This window comes from Halyomorpha halys, unplaced genomic scaffold, assembly GCF_000696795.3.
Source record: "Halyomorpha halys isolate HHAL.00 unplaced genomic scaffold, Hhal_1.1 Scaffold741.1, whole genome shotgun sequence".
Classification (NCBI taxonomy): domain Eukaryota; kingdom Metazoa; phylum Arthropoda; class Insecta; order Hemiptera; family Pentatomidae; genus Halyomorpha; species Halyomorpha halys.
Genome location: NW_027111496.1, coordinates 46,362 through 60,017, shown reverse-complemented (window position 1 = coordinate 60,017; position 13,656 = coordinate 46,362). Strand labels below are relative to the sequence as shown.

Below are 13,656 nucleotides of genomic sequence, written 5' to 3'. Positions count from 1 at the left end.
TTGCTAAGCAGTCACGGTACCACATTATGCAGCGGTTCGACCACTTACTCACATTTACTAAGGTTGGAACCATCTTGCTAAGCAGTCACGGCACCATATTATGCAGCGGTTCGGCCACTTACTTCTAATAAGGTTGGAACCACCTAGCTAAGCAGTGGTATTTTTATTAAAGTTTGTTGTAAAAAAATTACAAACTTTTTTTTGGAACAATCAACATATCACTCGTTTTTATTCTGTATCATGTTTTTTTTATTTTATAATACATTTGATAATTCAAAGTTTATAAAATTGTTATTTTTTACATTATAACATTAATATTTCATGGTTGGTTTTGTGATTTGGTACAATAAAAAAAATTGTATTTTATCAGATAGGTGTTTTATTTTATTTTTTATCTGTCTCAGTTTGTAATGCAATTAAATACCTGACTTAGTTTCAACCAGTTTTCAGCTGTGTGTACTTTGCCACGTCTAAATGGTATGCAATTAAAACCTCATGACTCTACCAGTCTACGCAATTAAAACCACAAACCCCTACGTTTATACAATGGGAGATTTGAAAGTACATACATTCATCTAATTTATTGGTATGATTAGGAGAAATAGAGGTAGTATCAGATCCCCCCTACCTTGCGATAGTGATTGAACGCTCAGGGAATTTGGACTTGGAAATCTTAAACAGGATAAGACGAACTCAGGCTACTACCAAATTTGCAACACTGTTGTTGTAAGATGAAAAAAGTAAAGCTCCAAATCTTTAAGTCTGTACCTCCTAAGGTGAGAAGAAAGTTGGATATTAACAGATTAACAGGAGAATAGACTGACAGCTGCCGAAATGAGGTTTCTCAGAAAGATTGTGGGTTAGAACTAGTAAGTACTGCATCCGTAACGACAGACTTAGGGAAGAACTACGAGAGTCCAAGTGATGAAGGAAGTCCGAAAGGCTCGCCAGCAGAACTGATTTGGCCATGTCGTCAGGATGGAAGAGCCACTAAAGAACATGGACTACGTCCCTAATAGCAGAAGACTTCGAGGCAGACCAAAGATGTCGTACCTGGATTACGACGACTGTCTGTGCAAGAGGAGAGGTAATAATCTTCTGGCTTGACGCTCTCTTACGCTTATAAGGCACTACAGGGTCACGTCAAAGTAGATGGAACTAATTTTTGTAAAACATTTTTTTATCCTTAGAATTTAGTAAAAGGTTTGAGGTTACCTCTGCCGAAATAAATCCGTTAATTGAGAACTATTCAATCGTCATAGTGACACTTATCGTTAGAATCAAACCGTGAGGTATTTTTGATATAGATGATGACGAAATATTTACCTTATGCCAGGAGTGGCACTCATGACTAATTGAGATTTGTGATTGCAGATGATAGCGGGAAGGGGCAATCCACGGAGTCGATATCCTCAGTCGGTCAGGTGAGTCCCAGCAGGTTCACTTCCTCTTCTATATGACATGTTCTGTTTCAGATGTGTAGGTACAGATTCTCTCCGACCAGTTGATTGGTTGGAAGGATGTGCATTGCTTACCAAAAAACAAATTGCTTTCCTTTGACTTATGTATGTTTTATATCACTATTAATAAATAATCAGTGGCCTAGCGTGGCTATCAGCTGCGGTCTATTTATTTATTTAGCTATTTCAATTAAAAAGACTAAAATATACAGCGATTCTAAAGAACGATCAAATTTATCATCTATTGTACAGATTGCATTAAATTAAATGGCTCAAATTTTTACAAAATATTATTATATATTGTAAAATTTGGCCGCGGCCGCCCCACTACGCTACGCCACTGGCAATAACGTTAACAGTAACCGACCTTTCTATAAGTACCTCGTACCTTCAAGTAGTACGTAATTATTTATTGTGAAACTTTTTAATTTTGGTTGACTGAGCCTTAAAGATATTAATATTGATGAAAACAAATATTAATTTGGTTTTGGCATTATCTATTTGCTTGCAGCATCTTCAGTTTACATACAGTTGGTGCATACAGTTCGAAATATTTTCATAGTTATTTCTCAATTAATAGTTACGGTTTTCAGGTGAAACTTAAAATTTATTGAAATTAAAGTTAAATGCACTCCTAGACAATGAAGATTAATAATATTGGTCTTGCTAAGTATTAACACGAACGCTGTATATTGTTTCATTTTAAAAAGTTTGTATTTACCATTAGCCAAATCTTCCTTTGGTGTAAAAATTGTTGATAGCTAAGAACGAGCTAGTGGATTTTATTAGAGCACATTAAAGCCAATCTAAATGGAACCCGTTACAGAGAATGCTGTAAATAACGCCATTGATATTCTGTTCATATCCTCAATTGTTAATAATGAGTCATGCCCCTAACAATAGATCTCGAGAACATTTTATCACAATGCAATATACTTTGCTACCTCTTATCTACCGATGACTGATGTCTTTCCTCTTACTGATATTTTATCCAGGTCTTTACCTCAAATCTTTAGGAATGTCCATGGGATCAATATATTTGTTTTATACTGTGATAATCCATTTATACGCTTTTATTCAATTTCACTGCTACCGACTTTACTTTAGCTCATTTACTTTACTAAAGCTGAAATTAAGGTTAAAACAGATTAGAGATGGTCTAACGATGAGCTGAGAAGAGGGGGCTCAATTCCAGGGATCTTGGAACAAACCATTAACATCTATATAACCATTTCTTTGGAGTACATTGAAAAATATTCCTATATTATGTAGTGCTTACAATCTGCTCTACAGAATGACTTTGATCCTTTAATAAATGATTTTTTTGGCTTATGTCCAAATGCGGGTTCCCTAGATATCTATTAGTCAATATCCTACAGTATTTGGGATTATTATCTATCAACTTCTTGATTTATTACAAAAGAGTTTATAATGATATTATTAGCTGTAAATACATTGTCAGGATTACATATACATGATATTATATTGAAGAATAAACCAACAGCATAATATTACACTAATTACTATGGATTATTCATAAGATTGCACCAATTACTTTGGTATGTTCATAATATTGCACCAATTACTTTGGTATATTCATAATATTACACTAATTACTTTGGTATATTCATATTACACTAATTACTTTCATATATTCATAAATGTTTTGGGGGCTCTTGAATTGCTTTTTCAATAAATCACAACCCCAACGATCAATAGATAGACTGTTTAAATAAGTAGACATATTTTACAGTGTGCTGGAGACAGAAAGAAGACTACCCCAGGGAAGAAGAGAGAGACAAGCGTGACTATTGTTACTCCTGATGACTTTGCCCAAGAGTGCCTCCACGCCCACAATGAGAAAAGGGCTTTACACAAATCCCCTCCGCTGCGGCTCAGTAAAAAGGTATTTCTCGCCATTATAGAAAATTCATCATATTTTAAGATTAATGAACTGATTTTTTTCTTCAAGTAAAATTTTCTTTTTTTTATTGAAAGAGAAAAATGAAACAAAAAAAATGTTAATATTAGGAATAGTACTCGATGAATCTAAAGAAAAAAATTAAATTTAAAATAATAATAATAATAAAGAAATATGTAAATAAAAGATAATACAATCTTGATTTGTATAAATAAAAATATGAGGAAAGCAAGGCTCCAAGAGATCCCACCTGTCTCACTGGTATTGAACTCCCACCTAGCTAAGCAGTGGTATTTTTATTAAAGTTTGTTGTAAAAAAATTACAAACTTTTTTTTGGAACAGTATATATAGGCCTTAACGAACTATCCTTAGGGTACACTCCTACAATCTGTAACGGGTTAATCGTCAGAGTTGTGATCATTAAATATTTAAATGATGAAACCACCCTGATAATATCTCAATTTAGAAATGGGTAGGCATTTTAGGGTTGTGAGAAATAGTGTCATCTAGTTGTTTCATATTGTTCCATCAGAGGAGATATGAACTGAACTTTTACGACTAGTGGGTAATTTAGGTATTTGGCACAAGGCCTGATGCCACTCCATAACAATGGAGCCGCTGGTGCGTGTCGTGTGGCTTGCTAATTGCGTACCGACTTCCTATCGCATTGCAGAACTAACAATGAGCCATATTCACAATCTATATTTTGTTGAATATTGTGTTAAGTTTTTTGTGAAACTTTTCAACGTGATTTTTGTTGTAATTTATAAATGTATGAAAAAAAAGTTGAAGAAGAGTTGGTAACTTATGTTTTCTTCTTACTTTAAATAATTGCATAGCTGCTAGTTTTTATTCAAATATTATTTTAATTGCTTACATTATCTCGAGATTTTATCTTGACTGGATGAGGAATGGATTTAATGATTTTTGGTGTTAATCCTATTCCGAATTCATTACTTGATCGTGTAATAATTTTGCTGCTACCTTTCAGACGGAGAAGAAGTTCGAGACACTGACGAAGGAGACAGTGCAGACCTTCAGGGGAAACAGAATCGAAAGGAAGATAACTTCGGAGAAGAGGGACTTTGATAGCGAGGTCTTCAAGAAGATATCACTCCTGTCGCTCACTGGTAAGTGGCTTTGTCTATCACCTATTCACACCCCCATATTTTATTGTAATAAACCTCCACGCAATAATTTTATTTTTTTACGATTAATTAGTTAATTAATTTTAATTTGTTCGCACAAGTAGGTCCTAACTGTATAATTTAAAAAAATAAGATAGTTGCTGATGGGGTTGACCTATGGGCTATACACAACATACTGATCCATCCAACAGAATTGCTCCTCAGCAATGTTCATTGGCCAATACACAACATACTGATCCATCCAAAAGTTTTGAAAACTTTTGTTATTGGAATTTTTTAAGGGAAGCAACTCCGCTTCCCATTAATAAAGAACAGTGAGGGTCTTATTTGTTATTATAACTTCGAGGTTTTTAGAAAGTAACCATCAACTATTCAATTTTACTATGGAGAATAACCCCTTTCTCTCCTATACTGGAGAAATAACCCCCTTCTCTCCTATACTGGAGGAATAACCTCCTTCTCTCCTATACTGCAGAAATAACCCCCTTCTCTCCTATACTGCAGAAATAACCCCCCTTATTAACTTTTTCTAGTTACTTTGCCACAGATATTCAAATTCAACTTTTTATTATCCGAAATCATTTATACGAGAGACATTTTAAATCCTGGATTCACCACCCTGTACAAAGTATTGCTTCTTTCTAAAATATGCGCCTGCCAGGCTCATGTATAGATATTTATCCTTTAGCCATAGCTTTCTTGCCATTTCTACTGGATAAGTAGTTTCATTTTATTTTTGTTTCACTTTTATATTTTTTTTATTTATTTATGTATTTTTTTTACTAACCTCAATAGTACAATCACTATACTTTTCAAAGGTACATATTTATAAGACGATATAAAAATATATTGAAATGGTCCTAGTGCGGTCTAAACAACTCAAATAGATAAAACTAGATAAACTGTTTATTGTGAGTCAACGGCTTCATCGGAGCTAAAAATAATACAAACAACTAAAATAATGTAGCAAAATAACATAATGAAATAAAAGTAAACAAAGGTATGCCTAAATATGACTTAACATTTATATAAAAATAATCAATGTCAATTGAAGAAAATTAAAATAAGATGTACAGATAAAAGTATAAATAAACAAGAATTACAAAAAAGTATTAGGCAATTAATAAAAACGGAAATAATAACAAATAAAAAAAAGTAGATAAAAAAGATATATAAAATACAGAACACATTTAGAGCAGAGAGAAGGAAAAAGAAATATAAAAATACAGAACACATTTAAGGTGGAGAAAAGGAAAAAAGTAACATTAAAACACAAAACTCATTGAAGGCGGAGAAAAGGAAAAAGGAATATAAAAATACAGAAAACATTTAATATGGAGAAAAGGAAAAAATAATATAAAAATACGGAGTTCTCAACTACTTGGAACCACCTTGCTAAGCAGTCATGGTACCACATTATGCAGCGGTTCGGCCACTTACTCACTTTTACTAAGGTTGGAACCACCTTGCTAAGCCGTCACGGTACCACATTATGCAGCGGTTCGGCCACTTACTGACTTTTACTAAGACTAAGGTTGGAACCACGTTGCTAAGCAGTCACGGTACCACATTATGCAGCGGTTCGACCACTTACTCACATTTACTAAGGTTGGAACCATCTTGCTAAGCAGTCACGGCACCATATTATGCAGCGGTTCGGCCACTTACTTCTAATAAGGTTGGAACCACCTAGCTAAGCAGTGGTATTTTTATTAAAGTTTGTTGTAAAAAAATTACAAACTTTTTTTTGGAACAATCAACATATCACTCGTTTTTATTCTGTATCATGTTTTTTTTATTTTATAATACATTTGATAATTCAAAGTTTATAAAATTGTTATTTTTTACATTATAACATTAATATTTCATGGTTGGTTTTGTGATTTGGTACAATAAAAAAAATTGTATTTTATCAGATAGGTGTTTTATTTTATTTTTTATCTGTCTCAGTTTGTAATGCAATTAAATACCTGACTTAGTTTCAACCAGTTTTCAGCTGTGTGTACTTTGCCACGTCTAAATGGTATGCAATTAAAACCTCATGACTCTACCAGTCTACGCAATTAAAACCACAAACCCCTACGTTTATACAATGGGAGATTTGAAAGTACATACATTCATCTAATTTATTGGTATGATTAGGAGAAATAGAGGTAGTATCAGATCCCCCCTACCTTGCGATAGTGATTGAACGCTCAGGGAATTTGGACTTGGAAATCTTAAACAGGATAAGACGAACTCAGGCTACTACCAAATTTGCAACACTGTTGTTGTAAGATGAAAAAAGTAAAGCTCCAAATCTTTAAGTCTGTACCTCCTAAGGTGAGAAGAAAGTTGGATATTAACAGATTAACAGGAGAATAGACTGACAGCTGCCGAAATGAGGTTTCTCAGAAAGATTGTGGGTTAGAACTAGTAAGTACTGCATCCGTAACGACAGACTTAGGGAAGAACTACGAGAGTCCAAGTGATGAAGGAAGTCCGAAAGGCTCGCCAGCAGAACTGATTTGGCCATGTCGTCAGGATGGAAGAGCCACTAAAGAACATGGACTACGTCCCTAATAGCAGAAGACTTCGAGGCAGACCAAAGATGTCGTACCTGGATTACGACGACTGTCTGTGCAAGAGGAGAGGTAATAATCTTCTGGCTTGACGCTCTCTTACGCTTATAAGGCACTACAGGGTCACGTCAAAGTAGATGGAACTAATTTTTGTAAAACATTTTTTTATCCTTAGAATTTAGTAAAAGGTTTGAGGTTACCTCTGCCGAAATAAATCCGTTAATTGAGAACTATTCAATCGTCATAGTGACACTTATCGTTAGAATCAAACCGTGAGGTATTTTTGATATAGATGATGACGAAATATTTACCTTATGCCAGGAGTGGCACTCATGACTAATTGAGATTTGTGATTGCAGATGATAGCGGGAAGGGGCAATCCACGGAGTCGATATCCTCAGTCGGTCAGGTGAGTCCCAGCAGGTTCACTTCCTCTTCTATATGACATGTTCTGTTTCAGATGTGTAGGTACAGATTCTCTCCGACCAGTTGATTGGTTGGAAGGATGTGCATTGCTTACCAAAAAACAAATTGCTTTCCTTTGACTTATGTATGTTTTATATCACTATTAATAAATAATCAGTGGCCTAGCGTGGCTATCAGCTGCGGTCTATTTATTTATTTAGCTATTTCAATTAAAAAGACTAAAATATACAGCGATTCTAAAGAACGATCAAATTTATCATCTATTGTACAGATTGCATTAAATTAAATGGCTCAAATTTTTACAAAATATTATTATATATTGTAAAATTTGGCCGCGGCCGCCCCACTACGCTACGCCACTGGCAATAACGTTAACAGTAACCGACCTTTCTATAAGTACCTCGTACCTTCAAGTAGTACGTAATTATTTATTGTGAAACTTTTTAATTTTGGTTGACTGAGCCTTAAAGATATTAATATTGATGAAAACAAATATTAATTTGGTTTTGGCATTATCTATTTGCTTGCAGCATCTTCAGTTTACATACAGTTGGTGCATACAGTTCGAAATATTTTCATAGTTATTTCTCAATTAATAGTTACGGTTTTCAGGTGAAACTTAAAATTTATTGAAATTAAAGTTAAATGCACTCCTAGACAATGAAGATTAATAATATTGGTCTTGCTAAGTATTAACACGAACGCTGTATATTGTTTCATTTTAAAAAGTTTGTATTTACCATTAGCCAAATCTTCCTTTGGTGTAAAAATTGTTGATAGCTAAGAACGAGCTAGTGGATTTTATTAGAGCACATTAAAGCCAATCTAAATGGAACCCGTTACAGAGAATGCTGTAAATAACGCCATTGATATTCTGTTCATATCCTCAATTGTTAATAATGAGTCATGCCCCTAACAATAGATCTCGAGAACATTTTATCACAATGCAATATACTTTGCTACCTCTTATCTACCGATGACTGATGTCTTTCCTCTTACTGATATTTTATCCAGGTCTTTACCTCAAATCTTTAGGAATGTCCATGGGATCAATATATTTGTTTTATACTGTGATAATCCATTTATACGCTTTTATTCAATTTCACTGCTACCGACTTTACTTTAGCTCATTTACTTTACTAAAGCTGAAATTAAGGTTAAAACAGATTAGAGATGGTCTAACGATGAGCTGAGAAGAGGGGGCTCAATTCCAGGGATCTTGGAACAAACCATTAACATCTATATAACCATTTCTTTGGAGTACATTGAAAAATATTCCTATATTATGTAGTGCTTACAATCTGCTCTACAGAATGACTTTGATCCTTTAATAAATGATTTTTTTGGCTTATGTCCAAATGCGGGTTCCCTAGATATCTATTAGTCAATATCCTACAGTATTTGGGATTATTATCTATCAACTTCTTGATTTATTACAAAAGAGTTTATAATGATATTATTAGCTGTAAATACATTGTCAGGATTACATATACATGATATTATATTGAAGAATAAACCAACAGCATAATATTACACTAATTACTATGGATTATTCATAAGATTGCACCAATTACTTTGGTATGTTCATAATATTGCACCAATTACTTTGGTATATTCATAATATTACACTAATTACTTTGGTATATTCATATTACACTAATTACTTTCATATATTCATAAATGTTTTGGGGGCTCTTGAATTGCTTTTTCAATAAATCACAACCCCAACGATCAATAGATAGACTGTTTAAATAAGTAGACATATTTTACAGTGTGCTGGAGACAGAAAGAAGACTACCCCAGGGAAGAAGAGAGAGACAAGCGTGACTATTGTTACTCCTGATGACTTTGCCCAAGAGTGCCTCCACGCCCACAATGAGAAAAGGGCTTTACACAAATCCCCTCCGCTGCGGCTCAGTAAAAAGGTATTTCTCGCCATTATAGAAAATTCATCATATTTTAAGATTAATGAACTGATTTTTTTCTTCAAGTAAAATTTTCTTTTTTTTATTGAAAGAGAAAAATGAAACAAAAAAAATGTTAATATTAGGAATAGTACTCGATGAATCTAAAGAAAAAAATTAAATTTAAAATAATAATAATAATAAAGAAATATGTAAATAAAAGATAATACAATCTTGATTTGTATAAATAAAAATATGAGGAAAGCAAGGCTCCAAGAGATCCCACCTGTCTCACTGGTATTGAACTCTCAGGTTAAACTAGAATCCAGCATAGCGGGTCAATCACCTTTATTAGGCTTTAATATTTCATACTTGATTTTTTTTTAAAACTTTGGGAAGCAATAAGAACACTCTAATACATTAAAAATATAACTTTTCATATTGGCCATCATATTCCATAATTATCATATCCCATTATTGACCATCATATCCCATAATTTAACACATATGGACCCAATTCTAGTTAGCAGGACACCCAAATATACACCTTGGATATACCTTAAGTCATCTTGGAGCTGAGGCTAATTGAATTCACTGCTTGTTGGTCCGTCCCATAGATTGACAGGAGTGAATGAAGATTTTCAGTTTAAAAATATTTATTAAAAAAACCTTGTTATAACTGTTTGCTAACTATATAATTTCATGTATTTGACACATCAATCAGAATTTAATGGTTGTTCACATTATGAATGACTGCTTTACAGCTGTGCAGGTATAGTGACGAGTGGGCTAGACACCTTGCTTCCAAAGGGGAAATGGTTCATAGGTCGGAATCAGAGTACGGTGAGAACCTATTCTTGATCTGGTCATCTGGAACCAGGCCGAAGCTGTCTGGCTCAGAGCCTGTGGAGCATTGGTATTCAGAGATATCAAGTCACGTCTTCCACAAGGAGCCTACTTCTCTAAAGACTGGTAATTGAACTCATATATTCTGAATGACAATAGTCTAGTAAACTGCAAATATTGTTTATAATTCTTTCTGAAAGTGTAAGCAGTCAATTTTTTATACTTGTTTGAACTAAACAAGTTTTATCAAAATGACATAAAAAAAAAAAAAAAAATGAGTTAATCAAGTATTCAATATTTTTTTAATGAATAATTTGAAAAAAAAAATAGGGTTATCAATATTAGGGTGACAAGATTTTGTGGATTGTGGTACTGTAGCTCTGATATAAATAAAATAACTGAATATAATACAGTTCGAAATGGGAAATAATACAATTCAAAAATTAAAGTTGATCCTTATTGAGCCAGAAAGGTGGGTAATCACACTCCATCAGTCACTAATCATTAAACAAGAAAAGATCACCAAGTTAGAATACGTATTTCCTAAAATTTTACTTGTCACCCAACAATATTACTTTTTGAAAGGAATATGGTCCGGGTGTGGTCAAGAAAAACTCAAATAGTAGAAATATACTAATTTAATGAGCCAACGTTTCGCCCCACGTTTGCTCATTAAATTAGTATATTTCTACTATTTGAGTTTTTCTTGACCGCACCCGGACCATATTCCTTTCATCTTCACACACGCTCAATCAATAATCTTCCAGAATATTACTTTTTGTTTCTTGAATGCATTTGGAAACATTGATATCCTTTGTATTTCTGGATAGAATTGTTCCTTATTGACCAAATCAATATTTTCCTTCAATTATGTAGTGTTTTATTGTTACTAGCAGGTTTATTTAGTGTTGTCTCAAATTAAATAAACCAAAATAAAGCACATTGGGATAAAAATGTTATTAATTTATTAAGAAAAAATATAGTGACATGATCCATATAAATATATGCAACTTGATGGTACAAAGGTTAACTTAGTTTGAATTAATTCTAGATTTTCTAAAAGAAATATTTCTAAAAAAAGTGCTTTGAGATCTCTCATGTGAATCAATAAATTGCTACAATCATCCACAGCATCATTTTGTTAAATGACTGTAACATATGGGACTTGATTATTTTCAGTGTTGATACCAAAACTTGGAATAATTAGTATTGGTACTATTTTAGCACCAACCCAAAGATATATCACCTTGTGAACTCGTATCTATTTTGTTTCTTTAGGATTATTGAAACAGTTGTGGACACTGCTGTTTTATGATTGACCTAGCAGCATCAACGTGGCCAGTTGCTAATTCTATATACAGAGCTAATGCGACTATATGGATTGGAACTTCATTAATAGACACTTTTAACCTCAAAAAAGTTCTTAAAAGTTCAGATGCTTCATGAAATTGACCATTAAGAGTAAGAGATACAATCAAATTATAATTGAGGACATAATGGGATGTAGTATTTATGTTGGAAAACCAATCATCTTCTTGCAAATTCTCAAAGGAATCATAATCATTGATGTATGTCATCTTCAAAAGCTCTATAGCTTCTCCTATCCGATTCAAAAAAACAAGAGATTCTGCCAAGTACAGTTTACTTAGATATTTGTAAACATGGCAAGAATCCTCTGCCAAAATATCTGCATATTTATGTGCTATAACTGGATTGCCGATTGTAAGATGAACATATGAACTTGCTGCCAGTACTGCTTGCTTTAATCTATTGTTTCCCACTGGAAGAAGTAAATAAGCATTTTTTAAGCAGATAGAAGCGAATCCCAAACTAGGTCCATCTCCTTGATAACACTGAGGGCTGCTAGGGTAACCCGAATCCTTGCAAAACTTACTATTCAACACTATCTTGGATGATAATCCACTTCCCACTTTACTATTGGCTAGTAAGTTACCATTTTTGAGAACACTGAACTCTCCTTCCTGACCTCTTTTGTAAAACAGTATGCAGCACTCTGCAAGCCGCAGCCAAACCAGGGGTGATCTGTGCATGCCTTGAGCAGCTTCTCTCAAGTAGAAGAATGCTTCATTCAGTTTCATCCTGAAAAGCATACAGAGTCCCATATTGTAAATTATTTTATGAATGGCCTCTGAATAGAAACTTGATCGTTGACTATTTATGTCATTGGAACATCTTCTGAACACATTTAAGAAATATATTTTGTAAGCTCTGTTGAAGTAGAAAGAACTAAGACATGGTTTTCTCAGGTGGTAATATAGAATGCCAACGTTGTTATAAAACGTAAGCAATCGACTGTCACTCAACTTGGCAAAATTTTCGGTATCTTCTTGAATGAGAATCATAACTTCCAGAGCTTCTTCGTATTTTTGTCGAGAAAAGAGTGACTTAGACTTTCTCATTATGGCGGAAAAGGTTTCAGGAGTTAGAGTTGGCGCCATCATTAATTCAACTATCAGAAGGTGTACATGTAACAGAACAGAGTTTAAGTATTAAAATTAATATGTAATGATTAACCTATCGAGGCTTGAAAAAGATAGAATAATAAATTATAAAGCCACACTAACCAAAATTGCACAATACCTCTAACTTGGGACGTTTCAATAGTGTGTGTTATCTATCGATACTTTTCAATCGATATGGCACTTATTTTAATACTGTTTTCGTTGGTCCGTAAAAGTCGCAAGTATGTTATCAGTGGTATCGATACTTTTGGAATTTTATCTCCATACTCTTTGAGTATCGATGCTTTCATCAGATAATATCGGATATCGATATATTAATTAAAGTATTGTATCAAAACATTTCTACTTGTAATTAAACGAGGTTGGATCGCGTAAATTTCATTTCTGACTTATCGTATTCATTTACATACATACCTACATACCTTTACTGTAAGGATGACTAAAATGCCTAATTAATTTTTATAAGGAGAGTTACAGTATATATATATATAATCGGTCTCGATAGTATACTCAGAAATTCACCATTTTCTTTAATATTTTTGGAAAAGTTAATTATGTTTTATGCAATTTGGAGAATTGCTCACTAATGCTTTACTACATTGTTTGAAATTTCCCGTTTTAATGTGTTTTAATTATTACAGGATGCCCCCCTCCTTGAGTCACAAATTTGAATTTTATAAGTTATATTATATGCAGTGTTATATTTTTACATGCTTTAAAATAGAGAATAGAGCTTTAATGATCTTTACAGACTCAAAATTAAATATAACAACCAAACTAGCATGGGCGTAGGCAGAATTTCGCCACGGGGGGAGCAGGCCCCAGCGCATTACACACACGCACGCACGCACGCACGCACGCACTCACTCACTCACTCACTCACTCACTCACTCACTCACTCACTCA

At 33.6% G+C, this 13,656-nt stretch overlaps 2 protein-coding genes across 5 annotated transcripts in view; one reads left to right on the top strand and one right to left on the bottom strand.

Moving 5' to 3' along the window:
* LOC106685778 (uncharacterized) overlaps positions 1-13,656 on the top strand; it is a 208,665-nt gene that overhangs the window by 187,635 nt on the left and 7,374 nt on the right. For all 3 annotated transcript variants that reach the window (XM_067049535.1, XM_067049533.1, XM_067049534.1), the window contains 4 exons: positions 4,374-4,512; positions 7,451-7,500; positions 9,290-9,442; positions 10,186-10,393. In XM_067049535.1, the coding sequence (XP_066905636.1) occupies positions 4,374-4,512; positions 7,451-7,500; positions 9,290-9,442; positions 10,186-10,393 (550 nt within the window). The remainder of the gene's footprint in view (positions 1-4,373; positions 4,513-7,450; positions 7,501-9,289; positions 9,443-10,185; positions 10,394-13,656) is intronic.
* On the bottom strand, positions 11,216-13,038 carry LOC106685780 (CCR4-NOT transcription complex subunit 10). 2 transcript variants are annotated; one of them, XM_014428691.2, is made up of 2 exons: positions 12,869-13,038; positions 11,216-12,737 (listed from the first exon to the last, which is right to left on the bottom strand). In XM_014428691.2, exon 2 carries the CDS (start codon positions 12,727-12,729, stop codon positions 11,548-11,550), a length of 1,182 nt encoding a protein of 393 aa, XP_014284177.1. In that variant the 5' UTR covers positions 12,730-12,737; positions 12,869-13,038; the 3' UTR covers positions 11,216-11,547. The 2 variants fall into 2 exon arrangements, with proteins under 2 accessions (XP_014284177.1, XP_014284176.1); XM_014428690.2 differs by having other exon boundaries at positions 12,853-13,037.